Raw genomic sequence first — 18,505 nt, 5'->3', positions numbered from 1 at the left:
TGCCTGACCTGCTGCGCTTTTCCAGCAACACATTTTCAGCTCTGATCTCCAGCATCTGCAGTCCTCACTTTCTCCCATAACCCTTTAAACCCTTCCTACTCATATACCCATCCAGATGCCTTTTAAAATGTTACACAGTTGTACCAGATTCCACCACTTCTTCTAGCAGCTAGTTTCATTCTTGCACTACCCTCTGCATGAAAATGTTTTAAATCTTTCCCCTCTCGCCTTAAACCCATGTCCTCTACTTTTGGACTCTTCCACTCCATGGAAAGACCTTGGCTATTCACCCTATCCATGCCCCTCATGATTTTATAAACCTCCAAAGCTCCAGAGAAGAAAGCTCAAGCCTATTCAGCTTCTCCCTATAACTCAAACCTTCCAGTCCTGACAACATTCTTGTTAATCTTTTCTGCACCTCAAGTTTAACAACATCCTTCCTGCAGAAGGGTGACCAAAATTGCAATATTCCAAAAATGGCCTCACCAATGTCCTGTACAGCTGCAACATGACTTCCCAAGTCCTACACTCAATATTCGGACCAATGAAGGCAAGAGTGCCAAATACGTTCTTCAACCCCCCATTTACCTGCAACACTACTTTCAAGGAATTGTGCACTTACACCCCAAGGTCTCTCTGCTTGGCAACATTCCCCAGAGCCCTACCATTAACTGTATAAGTCCTGCCCTGGTTTGCCTTACCAAAATGCAACACCACATGGTTATATAAATTAACCTCCATCTGCACTCCTCTGCTCATTGATCCATCTGATCAAAGTCCTGTTGTACTCTGAAATAGTCATCTTCACTCTCCACTATTTTGGTTTCATCTGCAAACTTATTAACCATGCCTCCTATATTCACATACAAACCACTTAGATAAATCATGATCAGCAGTGGACCAAGCACAGATGCTTGTAGCACACCACTGGTCCCAGGCCTCCAATCCAAAAAGCAGCTATCCATTACCACTCTGTCTCCTACCTTCACACTTAAGTGCCATTCTGAAAATATTTCCAGGTTTATGAAAATCATCACAACTTGAAACATTACAAGGATCAGATCAAAGACTAGTTAATAAAACTGAGCTTCAATGAATAGAAGAATCAACTGACTTTTTTTAAAATTGGCTCAGCTAAGTTTAATACACAGGCACTCGCTAGATTCACTATACTCAAGAGCCAAGCAGAATATAAAAAGTGAAGAAAAATGAAAAGTAAATGGAACAAAACAATTGTTTCAGAAGATTAGCAAATAAATGCATCAAAACACTGTTGTAAATGTATAAAACAGTAAATGAATATTCAGAGTGGCTGGGTCCGATTAAGGATCACACAGGAAACCTTCCTGTGGAAGTAAAAACAAATGACCAAGATACGACAAGAGAACATGGTTAATGTCCAAGTTAAATGATCTTTTGTGTATTTGTTTTTCTTTAAGAATTCTAGGATTCAACTATTTTGCTTTTACATTAAATTAGTACTTTGCAAAAATATTGTTGCTGAAGAATGCTGGCAACATTAAAGCAAGCAAAAAGGGGATGGAATATGAATTTGACCAAGTAAAAATAGATATAGTATTTAAACAAAAGTTAATGTACTCCACAGTTTAAAAAAAACATTAAATCTGGATGGGATGTATCGTAATTTGCTGCTGGAAGGACAGATAGAAATAGTAGAGGGCATGACAACAAGTTTTCAATCCTCCCAGATAGAAGCAGTGCAAGAGGACTGAAGGGTTGCAAATGTAACCATGTTTTCAGGTGGCAATGCAGAACTGCATAATACTCTCAGTTGGGTTCTCACCAAGGTCTGATATAATTGAAAGCATGGTCTCTACTACCTGCTCTTATTAGAAAAGCCAAAATGCCAGTTTCCTCCTCAATTGCTGCTATTTCTTTCCTATTTGAGGCAGAACATTGCAGGTTTTTATAGATCGAAATCATTGTCTTTGATCTCTTTAAATGAGAATACTAATGGTCCCCTATGGATAGCTCACAAAATTAGTATCCTCGTTTAAAGAGATCAAAGACAATGGTTTCGAACTATAAAAACCTGCAATGTTCTGCCTCAAACAGGAAAGAAATAGCAGCAATTGAGGAGGAAACTGGCATTTTGGCTTTATAATGAGAGCAGGTAGTAGAGACCACACTTTCAATTATATCAAATCTTGGTCAGAACACAATTGGGAGTAGTGTGATTTGTTTTTTCTATTTATATAGAGAAAGTAGTTTTCTTTGGGCAGTGAGCCCGGAACTGTACACACTACTCCCAAGTTGCAGTAACAGATTCACTGCATTGAATATTGCCCGATTTACAAGCTTGGCTTCCAGTCGGACAGAGAAGGAATCACAAACAGGCCACAGTAATAGTAGGCCCTATCCCAGGGGTTGGATATGTAATCCTGCTGCTTCTGGCACGCAAGCATTTACTTTCACACCAAAGACCTTTTTTGCCTTCCTCAGTTCTGTGTCTTACAGATCTAAGAATCTCAGCCAAAAACAGAAACCCTTAGCAGAGTCTGATCAACGTCAAAGCAAGTTTAGTCAGAATTTTGAAAATGGAATTGAATAAATACAGAAGAGGAAAAAATTGCTGGCTTTGGGAGAGCAGATGAGCAGGACCACTTCTTACCTCTCTCAAAACTCTGACAAAGATGCAAGGATTCGAACAGCCTGCTACAGACAATAAATAGTTCTGTAGGAGTGGTTAGCACAGGTTTCACAACAGTTTATTTAAAATCCATAGTTACCGACCTCAGAAGAGTTATTAGATTCTTCTATCCGACGAATACTACAAGTTCGGCGTTCCACAGTTGAACGCGTGTGGTAGAAATGTTGGTTACGGCGTTGAGTCCGCCTCCCCATGCGCTGGAAAAATTCCTGACCATCGCTCTATAAAGTAAAAAATATGGTTTGCATTAAGACATGGTTTAATTAATATTTGACACACATCCTCTTCCAATAATCACCCCGATTTATTTTATTTTCTAGATAGGACCAGAAACCTTTAAATTATAAAGAACTGTCACCATTTTGATTCATACTGAAATACATTGTGCAAATTCTAGGACTCATTTGCTTTGCTTGTGCAGTAACGTTAGATCATAGCTACATGGTAGGAGAGTAAAGGATTCTATAGACTCCGATTTCACCTTAAATACATTTTTTTTTAGTTTTTCCTGTATTTAAAACTGTGCAAATAAATATTTTTCAAAGCAAGTGACTGACACTAACTGTAAGCACTGTTTACACAATTGCTTGTCCAAACAGTGGTCAAAGTGTGGTTGTAGCTGAACTAGAGCTGAGAGGTTAGGCACTAATGGGGCTTAGGTGATTGGCCTGTGACTAGAGGGCAGTCACAGGTGATAAAGACCTTCTGCCTGCCATCAACTGTGGTAGAGTTTTAGCTAGTTGAACAGCTTGGAGCTTTGAACAAGGTGGCACGGTGGCTCAGTGGTTAGCACTACTGCCTCACAACACTTGGGACCCGGACTTGATTCCAGCCTCAGGTGACTGTGTGGAGTTTGCACATTTTCCCCATGTCGTATGGGTTTCATCTGGGTGCTCCAGTTTCCTCCCACAGTCCAAAGATGCGCAGGTTTGTTGAATTGGCCATGCTAAATTGACCATAGGTCTGTGTAGGTTAGGTGCATTAGTCAGCAGTAAATCTAGGGTAGGAGAATGGTTCTGGGTGGGTTACTCTTCGGCGGGTCGGTGTGGACTTTTGGGCCGAAGGACCTATTTGCACACTACAGGGATTCTAATTCAAGATATCGAGAAATAAATCAGCTCAGGAGCTTTCTCTGCTCTCTGCAGTAAAAGCTATTTTGAGTCTGAAGAAACTGGTTTCCCTTTCCTTCAGCAGTCATTGTAAGCAGAGAGTTTTAATGGATAAAGGATAAGACCTTTTATAAAAATGAACCAGTCACCCTCCACCAAACCACTGAAAGCACCTGAAAAAGGATTAGAGAGACTGAGACAGAAGCAGCATCCTGATCAGCATATTTAACTCATAAGAACCATCTCAGGAACCACCTAATTACCTTTATAGTTTTTCTTTCCATCCAGAGCACCAGGGGCATGTGTGCGAGAAAGGGTCATGTAGGGAGCACGCACACACATATATGTATGTATGAATGTATGGGGGGGTTAGAGCTTTAAATTAGTAGAGTTATAAGATGATATTTTAATTGTAGCTACCGTCTAATAAACAGCTTTCTCACTTGGAAAAAAAAGTCTGGTCCGTGCTTTCTGCCAACCTAGGTCTAAGTGACAAGTGATTTGGGAAATTATGCATACTCTAATTTTTGTCATAACTCTGGGAATAGCGGGGGTCGATTCCCCACACACTACTTCAGTGATGTGCAACAACCAAGCCTATTATTTATAAATGCACAAGTGTCGGTTTGTAACTCTTGTGGCATTGCATTGCCTTGCCTTCCTCTCCGAGTCTATTTCCCCAACAGCATCCAAAATAGTATACTTTGTAACTCTTGTGGCATTGCCGCTACTTCTCAGCCATGCAGACTGATTCCAGACTTCCCGGGCTTGAGAGGTTTGGAATAACATTGCTGAACGGGTTGATTAGAAAAAAGGCAAGCTTTAATGCCACACCAATATGAAAGAATGATCATTTTTGCTTAAAAAGACACTTCCCTACAAATTCTCATGATAAAATTCCAGTATTAACACTTAACATACAAACTACCATATAAATTGTGATTGCTCACTCCTACAGTTGAAACACATATCATTAATAAAGGGTACGATTATTTTAATACATACAGATAAGGGTTTCAGGGATGTGGTCACATCAAAGGTTAAGCCAGATAGTTAGGTGACTGCTAGGAGAGATAGGCAGGCATTGCAGGAATCTCATGGCTACGCCCCTATCAGAGAGTATACTATTTTGGATGCTGTTGGGGAAATAGACTCAGAGAGAAAAGCAAAGCAGTAGCCCGATCAGTAGCATCATGATTGGCTCTGTTGTATAGTCGGACAGGTTGAAATGTAAGCAAGCAATAGTGATAGGGGACGGTATCTTCAGTGGCACAGATGGGTGCTTCTGTGGCCTCATGCAAAACTAGAGAATGATGTGTTGCCAGAGTCAAGTATGTCTGAGGGGGCACAGGACATTATGAAAGGGCAGGGTGAGCAGCCAGAGGTCACAGCCCATATGATACAAACACAAGCAGGAAAAGCGATGGAGATATTGCAAAGGAAATTCAGGGACTTAGGGCAGAAATTTGAAAAGCAGAGCCTCCAGGGTTGCAATCTTGGGATTACTCCCTGTGCCACATCCTGAAATAGGTCAGAAATAGGAAGATAACGTATTTGGATGTATGTCTCGAAGAGCTGGTGTAGGAGGGAGGGCTTCAGATACCTGCATGATTGAGATCATTTCCAGGGCAGGAGGGACATATAGAAGGATGGTTGTACCTAAACAAGAGGGGCATCAATTATCCTTGGAGCGAAGTTTGTTCATATCGCTCAGGAGGGTTGAAACTAGTGTAACAGAGGGGTGAAAACCAGAGCACTTTGTCAGCATGTGGAGTGATTGAGGGGAAGGAAGAGGGTAAGTCAAGTAAGTCTAACAAAAACAACAGGCAGGGCCAGATTAATGAGCACAACGGGATTGGCAGTCTGAAGTGCATTTATTTCAATGCAAGACCAGTACCAGGTAAGACAGATGAGCTTAGAGGCTGGATTAATACATAAAACTACAATGTTCTAAAAAGGAGGGTGATCTGCATTATGATTAAAGGAGAATGTCACTGATGCACTAAGAGAACAGATCTTGGAGGGCTCATCCAGCCAGGCTACATGGGTAGAACATAGAACAATAAAGCGCAGAACAGGCCCTTTGGCCCTCAATGTTGCGCTGCCCTGTGAACTATTCTCAGCTCGTCCCCCTACACTATCCCATCATCCATGTGCTTACCTAAGGATTATTTAAATCTCCCTAATGTGGCCAAGTTAACTACATTGGCAAGCAGGGCATTCTACACCCTTACCACTTTGAGTAATGGAACCTGCCTTTGACATCTATCTTAAATCTATCACCCCTCAATTTGTAGTTATGCCCCCTCATACAAGCTGACATCATCATCCTAGGAAAAAGACTTTCATTGTCTACCCTATCTAATCCTCTTGCATGTCTCTACCAAATCCCCTCTTTGCCTTCTTCTTTCCAATGACAACAGACCCAGGTCTCTCAGCCTTTCCTCAGTAGACCTTCCCTCCAGACCAGGTAACCTCCTGGTAAATCTCCTCTGCATCTTTTCCAATGCTTCCACATCCTTCCCAAAATATGACGACCAGAACTGTACACAATAATCCAAGTGCGGCCGCACTAACGTTTTGTATAGTTGTAGTATGATATTGTGGGTCCAGAACTCAATCCCTCTACCAGTGAAACCTAACACACCGTATGCCTTCTTAACAGCACTATCAACCTGGGTGGCAACTTTCAGAGGTCTATGTACATGGACACCAAGATCCCTCTGCACATCCACACTCCCAAGAATCTTTCCATTGACCCAGTACTCTGTTTTCCTGTTATTCTTCCCAAAGTGCATCACCTCACATTTAGCTGCATTGAACTCCATTTGCTACCCCTCAGCCCAATTCTGCAGTTTATCCAAGTCCCCCTGCAACCTGTAACATTTTTCCAAACTGTCCATTACTCCACCGACTTTAGTGCCGTCTGCAAATTTACTAACCCATCCACCTATGCCTGCATCCAAGTCATTTACAAAAATGACAAACAACAGTGGTTCCAAAACAGATCCTTGTGGCACACCACCAGTAACCAGACTCCAGGCTGAATATTTTCCACCAAAACCACTTGCTGCCTTCTTTCAGAAAGCCAGTTTCTAATCCAAACTGCTAAATCGCTCTCAATCCCATGCTTTTGCATTTTCTCCAACAGTCTACCATGTGGAACCTTATCAAAGGCTTTACTGAAGTCCATGTATACCACAGCAGGTCAGGCAGCATCCAAGGAGCAGGAGAATCGACGTTTCGGGCATGAGCTATTCTTCAGGAAGCCTGAAGAAGGGCTTATGCCCGAAATGTCGATTCTCCTGCTCCTTGGATGCTGCCTGACCTGCTGCGCTTTTCCAGCAACACATTTTCAGCTCTGATCTCCAGCATCTGCAGTCCTCACTTTCTCCTCCATGTATACCATGTCAACTGCCCTAACCTCATCTACATGGCTGGTCACCTTCTCAAAAAAACTCAGGTTTGTGAGACACAACCTGTCCTTGACAAAATCATGTTGACTATCTGAAATCAAATTGTCGCTTGCTAGATGATTATAATCTCTTATAATCCTTTCCAAAACCTTACCTACAACTGAAGTAAGGCTCACTGGTCTATAATTACCTGGGTCATTTCTACTGCCCTTCTTGAACAAGGCCACATTTGCAATCCTCCAGTCCTCTGGTACTAAACCTGTAGACAACGACGACTCAAATATCAAAGCCAAAGGCTCTGCTATCTCCTCCCTAACTTCCAAGAGAATCCTCGGATAAATCCCATCCGGTCCAGGGGACTTGTCTACTTTCACTCCTAGAATTGATAACACCTCTTCGTAACTAACTTCGATCCTTTCTAGTCTAATATCTCATTCTTCTCCTCTACAATACTCTCCTTTTCCTGAGTGAAAACCAATGAGAATTGTTGGTTAGCACCTCTCCAATCTCCACAGGGTCCACATCAACTTCCCACTTCTGTCTTTGACTGCTGTGCTCTTCCAGCACCACTAATCCAGAATCTGGCCCTATTCCTACCCTAGTCATTCTTTTATTCCTCACATACCTATAGAAAGTTTTAGGATTCTTCTTTATTCTATTTGCTAAAGACTGTTTGTGTCCTCTCTTTGCTCTTAACTCTCTTTTAAATCCTTCCTAGCTAATCTGTAACTCTCCGTCGCCTTATCTGAACCATCTTGTCTCATCAACACATAAGCCTCCTTCTGCTTAACAAGAGATGAAATTTCTGTAGTAAACCTTACATTATCACTTCCTCCCTGCCTGACAGGGACATACCTATCAAGGACACACGATATCTGTTCCTTAAATCAGCTCCACATTTCCACTGTCTGCATCCCCTGCATTTCACTACCCCATTCTATGCATCCTAATTCTTGCCTAACGGCATTATAATTGCCCTTACCCCATCGATAACTCTTGACTTGTGGCATGTACCTATCCCTTTCCATCGCTAAACTAAACATAACTGAATTATGGTCACTCTTTCCAAAGTGTTCACCTACAACTAAGGCAAACACCTGGCCTGGTTCATTACCAAGCACTAGATCCAGTGCGGCCTCCCCTCTTGTTGGCCCTTCGACATACTATGTCAGGAAACCCTCCTGTACACACTGGATAAAAACTGATCAATTCAATGTACTAGAGTTATAGCATTTCCAGTCAATGTTGGGGAAGTTAAAGCCCCCAGAATGACCACCCTGTTCCTTTCACTCCTACCCAGAATAATGTTGCCAATCCTCTCTTCCGCCTCCCTGGAACTCTGCAGAGGCCTATAAAAAATCCCAAGCAGTGTGACCTCTCCTCTCCTGTCCTGTTTCTAACCACAGCCCACACTACCTCAATAGACAAGTTCTTTCAGCCACCATTATACTATCCTTGGCTAACAAAACCACACCTCCCCTTCTTTTACCACCTTGCCTGTTCTTAATGAAAGATCTATACCCTGAAACCTGCAACATCCACTCCTCACCCTGCTCTATCCAGGTCTCCGAAATGGCCACAACATCGAAGTCCCAGGTACCTATCCATGCTGCAAGCTCACCTACTTATTTCGGATACTTCTGGTGTTGAAGTCGACACACTTCAAACCAGCTTGCTGTCTGCCAGCACACTCCTGCGACTGTGAAATCCTGTCACTGTCCTCCCTACTCTCATCCTCCTGTACACTGGAACTATACCTCAGCTTCTCATCCCCCGGCTGAGCTAATTTAAACCCATCCGAATAGCACCAGCAAATTTCCCACCCGGGGATATTAGTATCCCTCTGGTTCAAGTGAAGGCCGCCCTGTTTGTACAGGTCCCACCTTCCCCAGAATGAGCCCCAATTATCCAAGTACCTGAAACTCTCCCTCCTGCACATCCTTGCAGCCACGTGTTCAGCTGATATCTCTCCCTATTCCTTGCCTCGTTATCACGTGGCACGGATAACAAGTCAGAGATAACAACTCAGGAATAATAAAAGATGCAATCACTATGATGTCCATATCATAGACCTCCCAACAGGCAGGGGAGAACGAGAAACAGAAATGGCAACAGTTCATGGTAAGAGGTAAAAACAGCAAGGTTGTGGTAGTGAGTTATTTTCACTTACCAAATTTTGACTGGGACTCATTCAGTGCCAGGGACTTAGATGGGGTAGAATTTGTTAGGCGAGAGCTTCTTGAAACAATATGTAGATAGCCCAACGGGAGGCACCATACTAGACCTTACATTAGGGAATTAGCCTGGCTGAGGGGGAGCATTTTTAGAACGAAGATCATAATTCTGTAAGTTTTATTTAGTTCATGGATAAGGATAAGATTAGTCTTCAGGTGAAAGTGTAAATTTGGATTCAAGCTTATTTCAACAGCATTAGCCAGGAACTGGACAAATGAGAACGTGCACAGCTGTTTGAAGGTAAATCCACATCTGAAATATGGGAGTCTTTTAAAGGCCAATCGATTAGACGTCAGGACCAGCATGTTCCTGTGAGCATGAACTCAAAGATAAGAACGGCAAGATTACAGAACCCTGGGTGGGAAGAGATATTGAACCCTTAGTCAAAGAGAGAAAGGAAGCAGACGCAAGATTAAGGAAATGGAAATCAGTCAAGGCCCTTGTGGAATATAAAGGAAGCAGGAAATAACTTAAACAAGGAATTAGGAAGTCTAAAAGGGGCTGCGAAATGTCCTTAATAATAGGATTAAGAACAGTCTCAAGAAATTTTATATTTACATGAGAAGCAAAAGGCTAGCTATGGAAAGGAAAGGTCCACTCAAGGACAAAAAAAAGAGAATTTTATCCATGGAACCGGAGGAAGTGGCTGAGGTCCTCAATGAGCATCGCAGATCAGTATTCATCAAAAAGGAGGTCATGGATGATGCTACGTTTAGGGAGGGGCATATTGGTATTCTGGGAGAATATTGATGGGCCTTGACAGAGAGCTTTATATCCCCTTCTGCCACTGGCCAGGTCCCAGAGACTGGCAAATAGCCAAAGTCGTTCCTTGGCTAAGAACGGCAACAGGGATAATCCAGGAAATTATGGTGAGCCTTATGTAAATGATAAGGAAATTATTGAAGAAAATTCTTAGGGACAGGATTTACTTGTACTTGAAAAATGGACTGATTAGGGATAAACAGCATAGCTCTGTGCAAGGGAGATCTTATCTCACAAACCCGACAGTTTTTTGAAGATGCAACGAAGATGACAGATGAGGGTAAGGCAAGGGATAGTGTCTGCATGGACTTTGCTAAAGTATTTGACAAGGTCCTTCATGGTAGGCTGGTCTAAAAGATTAAGTCACATGGAATACAAAGCGAGTTGGCAAGTTGAATATAAAATTGGGTTGGTCAAAAAACACAGAGGGTTGTTGTGGAGGGGTGCTTTTCTGACTGGAGGTCCATGACCAGTACGGTTCTGCAAGGATCAGTGCTGGGACTGCTGCTGTTCATAGATGACCTGATTAGCAAGTTTGCAGGTGACATGAAAATTGTTGGAGTCGTGGATGGTAAGGAACATCAAAAGGACATAGGATGTAGATCAATCGGAAAGCTAGACAGAAAAATGGCAGATAGAGTTTAATCTGGACAAGTGGTGCATTTTGGAGGAAAAATGTGAGAGGAAACTGTACAGCAAATGGCAGGACCCGTGGGAGCACTGAAATACACAGGGATCTTGGTTGCAAGTCTATAGGTACCTGAACTGAAAATGTGTTGCTGGAAAAGCGCAGCAGGTCAGGCAGCATCCAAGGAACAGGAGAATCGACGTTTCCGGCATAAGCCCTTCTTCAGCCCTGAAGAAGGGCTTATGCCCGAAACGTCGATTCTCCTGTTCCTTGGATGCTGCCTGACCTGCTGCGCTTTTCCAGCAACACATTTTCAGCTCTGATCTCCAGCATCTGCAGCCCTCACTTTCTCCTATAAGTACCTGAAAGTGACAACACAAATGAATAAGGCAGTCAACAAGGCATATAGCACGTTGCCTCAGTTAGCAATTCAGGTTAGAGAGTCAGAGACAGGAGCACAGAAATAAACCCTTTGGTCCAACACGTCCAAGTTTCCCAAACTAAACTAGTCCCACTTAACTGCATTTGGCTCACATCTCTCTAAACCTTTCCTGTTCATGTACCTGTCCAAATGTATTTTGAACATTCTAACTAAACCTGTATCTACCATTCCTCTGGCTGTTCATTCCACATATGAATCACCCTGTGTGAAACAGTTCCAGCTGTATAAAGCTTTAGTTAGGCAACATTTCGACAGTCCTGGTTCCCACACTACAGGACATGGAGTTTTTGGAGAGGGTGTAAAGAGGTTTACCAGGACGTTGCCCGGATTAGAGCATACAAGTTATAGAGAATTTGGACGAACTTGGATGGTTTTTGCTAAAGCATCAGAGGCTGAGGGTTGACTTGATACAAGCGTATAAAATTATGAGGTATGGGTTGGTGGGGGGGGGGGGGATTTTTTCCGAGGGTGGAAATGTCAAATATTACGATGCACATGTTTAAGCTGGGGTGGTAGTGGTGGAGGGGAGAGAAGATCTCTAAAGGACATGTGCAAAGCAAGCTTGTTTTTCCAAATATAGAGGCTAGTAGGTGCCTGGAACATGCTGCCGGTTTGGTCGTAGAAGCAGATATGATAGCAACATTTAAGACACATGACTAGACTGGAATTAGAGGGATACATACCATGTGCAGGCAGATGGGATTACCTTAGAACTGTATCATGGTCAGCACAGACATGGTGAGCAGAAAGGCTTATCCCTGTGTTCTACTGTTCTATGTTATATGTTAATTGACAATATAGACCCAGTTTAGTTGATTTTAACCCACAGGCCAATTCCTTCATTTCAGAGTTAGCATGCAGAACCTTTGCTGCACGAGGATAACTATCTCTTCCTATCAGTAATGTGATCAAAACTAGGCACAACACTCCCAAGGGTGTTCTTACCAAGGTCCAATATAATTTAAGTCACGATTTCTACTTCCATAGGCAAATTCTCTTGTAAGACCAGTGCATAAATTTCTTGCTCTTTTCTTAAAAAAAAACTTTAAGGCAAAACATCGTAAATTTTCAGAGATCAACACCATTGTCTTTAATTCTTTTTTAATTGAGAATACTAATTTTTGTGGGCTGTCATCTCCACTTGTAAGAATTCTCCCCACCCAACAGGTGAGGCTTCCATATTACAGTCCTGCTTTGCCATTAAAACTGGTTACTTCCCAGCTGCTTCCACTAACCTCTGATTCACAGCACAGGTTCAAATTACAATTGTGTCAATCTTGTGTTTGGCCTGTACAGCTCCCAGATTGTTCTCTGCAGTCTGGGATCCATCACCCCAGTCTCTGTCCTTCATGGAGACAAATTTGACAGCACTCCTAAGTCTTTAGTATGTAGGCTTGGTAAAAGCATCAGCTGAGATCACCGAGGGAAATCATGCCTGACAAATTTATTGAAACCTTTTGAAGTGGTAACACACATGATAGATAAAAGGTAAGCAGCGAATGCAATATATTTGGATTTTGAGGTGGCATTTAAGGTAGCATTCGTTAGGTTACTTAAGAGAAGAGCCCATGGTGTTGGAGATAGTATATTATCTCCGGTTCAAGGATTGTCTACCTAATAGAAGACAAAGAAATACAAATTGCTGGAGAAACTAAGTAGGTCTGGTCATATTTATGCAGAGAAAACAGAGATAACATGGCCCTCCTTCAGAACTGATGTCTTGTATTACTTTAATAGAAGACGGTTCGAATGAAGGGGCAACATTTCAGCATAGCACTAATGGAGTATCACAGGAATCAGTACAGGGGCCACAATTATTTAAAATATTAATAAATTGAATGAGAACTGTGAAGGTATTATAGCCAAGTTTGCAGATAATCCAAAAATAGGTGGGAAGGCAAGTGATGAGGATGACAAAGTCTACAGAGGGATATAGGCAGTTTGGCAAAATCTTAGCAGATTGAATGTGGAAAAAATATGAAGTTATACATCTTGACAGGAAGATTTGGAGGTGCCAGGGTTGGACTGGTATATACAAAGTTAAAAATCATACAACACCAGGTTATAGTCCGACAGGTTTATTTGGAAGCACTAGCTTTCGGAACGCTGTACCTTCATCAGGTGGTTGTGAAGTATAAGATTGTAAGTTGTGGAGTAAAAGATGCTTAGTCCTTACTGAAACCAACATGGTCATTCTAAGAGATGAGAGACTTAACTAATCCAAGTCTTCAATATATAATTTGACTTGCATCACACTAAACTTTTGTTATAAATTCTGTCTTACAGTCTTGTACTCCACAACCACCTGATGAAGCAGTGCTCCGAAAGTTAGTGCTTCCAAATAAACCTGCTGGACTGTAACCTGGTATTGCGTGATTTTTAACTCTGACAGGAAGAGGAGTTGCTGAATATTATCTAAATGGAGAAACACTGCAGAAAGCTACAGCACAAAAGGAATTTGACAGTCCTTGGTAGATAAATCACAAAAAGCTAGTATAAAAGTTCAGTGAGTAATAACAAAACCAAATGGAATATTGGCCTTTATTTCAAAGGGAATGATTATAAAAGTAGGGAGGTTTTGCTAAACTATACAAGGATCTGGTCAGATTACAGCTGGAATTGTGATCAGTTTTGGGCCTCTTTGTAAGGGAAATACACTGACATTGGAGCAGGTCCAGAGAAGGCTCAATAGGCTGATCCCAGGTATGGAGGGATTGTTTTATAAAAGAGAAGGTGAGTAGGTTAGGTCTCTACTCATTGGAATATAGAAGAATTTGAGGCGACCTTATTGAAATGTACAAGATTCTTGGGGGGTTTGACAGGATAAATGCCGAAAGGTTCTGGGAAGAGTCTAGGACCAGAGGGCATAATTTCAGAATAAGGGGTTTGCAAATTTAAGACCAGCGAAGAGGAATTTCTTCTCTTCAAGGGGTGGCGAACCTGTGGAAGTCTTTACTGCAGACGGGTGTAGAGGCTGGACTATCAAGAATATTCAAGACGGAGATGTAGACTTTTAGTTAGTAAGGTAATCAAGGGTTATTGAAAAAAGCAGCAAAGTTAAATGAGGATTATCAGATCATCAATGAGCTCATTGAATAGCAGAGCAGACTCAGATGAATGAACTACTTCTGCTCCTACTCTTCAAAAAAATCACGCCAATAATCTACAAGTGTTCAAGGCCAAATACAAGTTTATAGACATTCACTTTGCCAGTAAAAAAAAAAGAGTGAAATGCCAAAGTAACCTACAACAAAATACCACCAGAAATTTAAATATGAAGAAATGACCCAACCCTGTTCCTCTCCCATGAGCCAGGTTCTTGAAATATTTGCCCACCATATTTTCAATGCCAAATTAAACAGCCCATTTTTAACTATCATGGAAGCATAGTACCAATGTTTGATGCACCCATCTACTTCTATATAGAGGATTTATTGCTCAAATTGTAGCAAAGAAAATGTAATTTGATATTTTACCAAATTCTCACATCTTAAATGCTTCCAGTCAGGATTCCTTCTTAAAACACTGAAAATGCATACTGATTCAGTCGGCCGATTGTTATTTGAATAACATGCTACAAGAATTTCCATTGGCAGCTGAAAATTGCTAAGTCAGTCAATTCCAAAGGCACTGCAAACAAGATGAGCTGTATAATTAGGAAGGGAGTGCTAAAACTAAACATTGATGGCAGAACTGTGCACAATGAACACTTTTTTTTCTGTTTACCTTCTGTGTTGGTTGTAGTGGTTTACGTTTCTTTTCAATTGTGTACAAGTTAATTTCTCCATCGCCTTTACCTAGTCGAAGTTCCTCCTGAAACCTGAAATGGAGGACTTTTAAGTGGATAATATTCATTTCTTCCTAAGAACATTCATGTACATATTTATTTGGCCTTCCTAAATGTGTGGGTTATGCACCAAGGAAAACAGAACTACATCCTGATAAATTCAAAATTTGTGGGCTAAACATTCTGTTCAAATTTGCATTCAAGATACACAAGTAGCTATATTGTAAAGAATGTCCTCTTTGATAATTAGGATAAGTAGGTGCCGGCGTTGGACTGGGGTGGATGAAGTTAAAAATCACATGGCACAAGTTATTGTCTAACAGGCTATTTGAAATCACAAGCGTTCAGAGCAACGCTTCTTCGTCAGGTTACTTCACCTGATGGAGCGCTGCTCTGAAAGCTTGTGATTTCAAATAAACCTGTTAGACTATAACCTGTGTTGTGATTTTTGGCCCTTTGAATAACAACTACAACTACCGAATAGGAAACATCTGCCATTCGAACCATTCCAGTTTGCCAAGTCACACAGTACCACATTAAAAAAAAATTAAACATTGACACTACAAAATGAAGCCATCTATCACTCTCTAATATAATGGTATATTCATTCTGTAATTTACAAACTTTTCCTCCAAGTAAAAACTTAATTTCTGCATCTACATAGCCACGATATCAGATATACATCAAACTGTACAAGCCTTTTTACAGACATGGCTTAACAGTCTGCATAAAAAGAGAATTTTTCCTATGTCAAGACTAACAATCATAATCTAACAAATAGTCATGAAAACTTTACAAAGAAATCAGATGTATTGAGTGTACTGATATTAATCAACCTGATAAAAACCTGAATCTCAGATACTTAAGAGAAAGGTCCTTAACCCAGCATTAAAATAGGGCCTTGAAATACATACTTCTCAGAACCCTAATATTTCCCATGTATATTTTCAAATTAAAGATCCTCCCATTTAAGGAAGCTATGAGAAAGATTTTTTTCTGAGTTCATATTTGAATTCTGTACAACAGAGCAGTGAAGGCTGGATAGTGAATATACACAGTTGAGTTAAACAGATTCTTGATGAAGAAAGGTAGAACAAGGAACAATTGAACAACTCCTACTTATCTTTAATTCTTATTTGCAGTAACAATGAAACTGAAGTGCATAGCCTTGCTTATGGGCAAATGAACAGGATTCAAATGAAAACACCTTTTAATTTTTCAAACTAGAGAAAAAAGACTAGCATTTCTAGGTCTCATGGTTTCACAAAGTGTTTACACTGAGTTGAAGTAACTGGTCTTATTAATACACAATATTTTTCAAAATTGATCTTAAAAATACCCAACTTATCTCTACCTGCTAATTCCAGGTGGAAGCTCCATGACTACAACCCTTCGGCTCCAAGCCATCAGGTCTCTCTCTGTAGCCATCTGACTCCGAGGGGCATTATTATGCATTTGACGAACACCTTCTATTTGACCACTTCGGCGAAGTCCAATGGGGGACAGCAAGGCTAAAACATGAAAGTTTATTTTGATTACACATTTGAAGAACATGCACTGACATATTCAGAACAACATATATCCAGAGCTTAAAAATATCCTGATAATTTAGGAAGTATTAAAGTTGTTAAAAATTAAGAGAAACACTTCATCTGTGTCTTCAAATCTGATGCATTTGTTGATTCAGCAATGCTTGGGCTACACTACCAAAGTATGCAGCTCACCAGCATTTTGCAGAACAACAAAAGAATAGTAAAGTGGCAGATAAAGGAAATGCAACATGCCACATTATAAAATAATCTATATTGATAATTAGTTGCACAAGCGGGAATAAATCTTCATCATTAAATCAGATCCTTAACTGATAAACTGGTGGTGATAATAGGGAGTAGGAAGTTGGGCTGTGTGGATTCTATCCTCCTATTTGGGACACAGACAAGTTGGATACAAGTTTTATACCTCACCCAATTAGATTACTTTAACTGAGCAAGATACAAACAAGCAACCAACAGTTGCTACTGGATGTAGTATATAATTATCCCGATAATCTTTCATGTCATTAGTTATGCAAAGATCACTTTTGTTTTCCTTGCATGGTTTACCATCAGGACTCAATTCACAACACAACACAAAAGAACTTAAGGAATGCTTTACCCCTTTTCGAGAACAGATAAGCATGATTTGTAATAATCCAGTATTTATCTTAAGTTTAATTATATTCAGTGCGACTTTATGTTTGAGAAGTTCTGTACTTCACTGACACAGGGGATAAAATGCAACCTGCTCCATTAAAAAAAAGGGAAATTGAAGTCTTTGTACATCAACCGAACTCGACAAACAAATTAAACTATCAGTGCATTCAAGTAAGAGTTTTGAGGCTCTCACAAAGAGGTTTCAAACACGACCGTATAACTGCAATGCAGTTTAGTACAATGATTTATATTTTTTAAAAACATACCATTTACATTCTTTGTATTGAAATCATGTATGCAATATTTTTAAGAAGTTAATTCATCTGCTTGAAAGTGAGTGAGGTAACATTTCAGGATAGAATTGAACTCTGCCATATTTCATTATGTGCAGTGTTACCCACCACTGTTCAGCAAGTTTGAGCTACTGTAAGGGCCACCCGACTCAGCTGCTCCTTGGTTTCCTTGCCTCAGGTCATGTTCTCGTTGGAGCTCCCTAATAGCATCATCGAGAAGGCTGGGCTCTTGGCCATTCTCATACTGATCATCTGTCTGTTGGCTGATGACCTGCTCCACTACATCACCATCACCTAGAAAAGAGTCACGGTGTTCATATTTGCATACTAAATACACACACACACACAAGATATAGACCAAACTTGGAATCAAAAACCAAAATATACAACTGAACACAAGCACACTTTATTTTCATGGGAAGCTGTAAACATCTACTTCGTATCACAAATGTTTCAACTGACTCTTCAATCTCACAATAAACCAAAATGAGAATGTACATAACTGGAAACGGCCATCAGACTGGAGTGAGTGGATGATGATACTTGCACAAAGAGGTACTAGCACTAAACTAAAATGCATTGTCGAGATAGAGATTTTTTAAAAATTGTAAAAGGTAAGTAGTAACTTATGGAAGCACTGTACAGACCTCAAGTAGCAATGGCACAGTACACTGAAGCAGAAGGAAATACATAGTGGGAGCTTGTTAGAAAGGCAAAATAAGAACCATGGGAGATTTTAATCTACATAAAGGTTGGAAGAGTCATATAGCCCAAGTGAGGAGTTTGTAGCACTTTGGTGTGATATTTTCTTAGAATAACATGTTCTGGAGCTAGAGAGTAGGTAACATCAAATGTGGTATTGTGCAGGGAGGCAGGATCTCATGGTGAAGGCACCAAGAGGGAGCAGCAACCATAATGATTGGATTTTACATTCACTGTGAGAGAGTGCGAGCGCGCGCGCGAGAGAGAG

The 18,505-nt window shown here is 40.8% G+C and overlaps 1 protein-coding gene across 2 annotated transcripts in view; it reads right to left on the bottom strand.

Annotated features, from left to right (window-relative positions):
- brwd3 (bromodomain and WD repeat domain containing 3) overlaps positions 1-18,505 on the bottom strand; it is a 108,053-nt gene that overhangs the window by 50,468 nt on the left and 39,080 nt on the right. Inside the window, exons 18-21 of one of the 2 annotated variants that reach the window (XM_043704432.1) lie at positions 17,644-17,829; positions 16,405-16,561; positions 14,990-15,083; positions 2,755-2,892 (exon numbers count right to left, since the gene is read on the bottom strand). In XM_043704432.1, coding sequence (XP_043560367.1) covers positions 2,755-2,892; positions 14,990-15,083; positions 16,405-16,561; positions 17,644-17,829 — 575 coding nt within the window. The remainder of the gene's footprint in view (positions 1-2,754; positions 2,893-14,989; positions 15,084-16,404; positions 16,562-17,643; positions 17,830-18,505) is intronic. The other variant, XR_006313747.1, reaches the window with a different exon arrangement.

This window comes from Chiloscyllium plagiosum, chromosome 15, assembly GCF_004010195.1.
Source record: "Chiloscyllium plagiosum isolate BGI_BamShark_2017 chromosome 15, ASM401019v2, whole genome shotgun sequence".
Lineage (NCBI taxonomy): Eukaryota > Metazoa > Chordata > Chondrichthyes > Orectolobiformes > Hemiscylliidae > Chiloscyllium > Chiloscyllium plagiosum.
The sequence above is the reverse complement of the archived record's forward strand: the minus strand, read 5'-3'. Positions and strand labels throughout refer to the sequence as shown.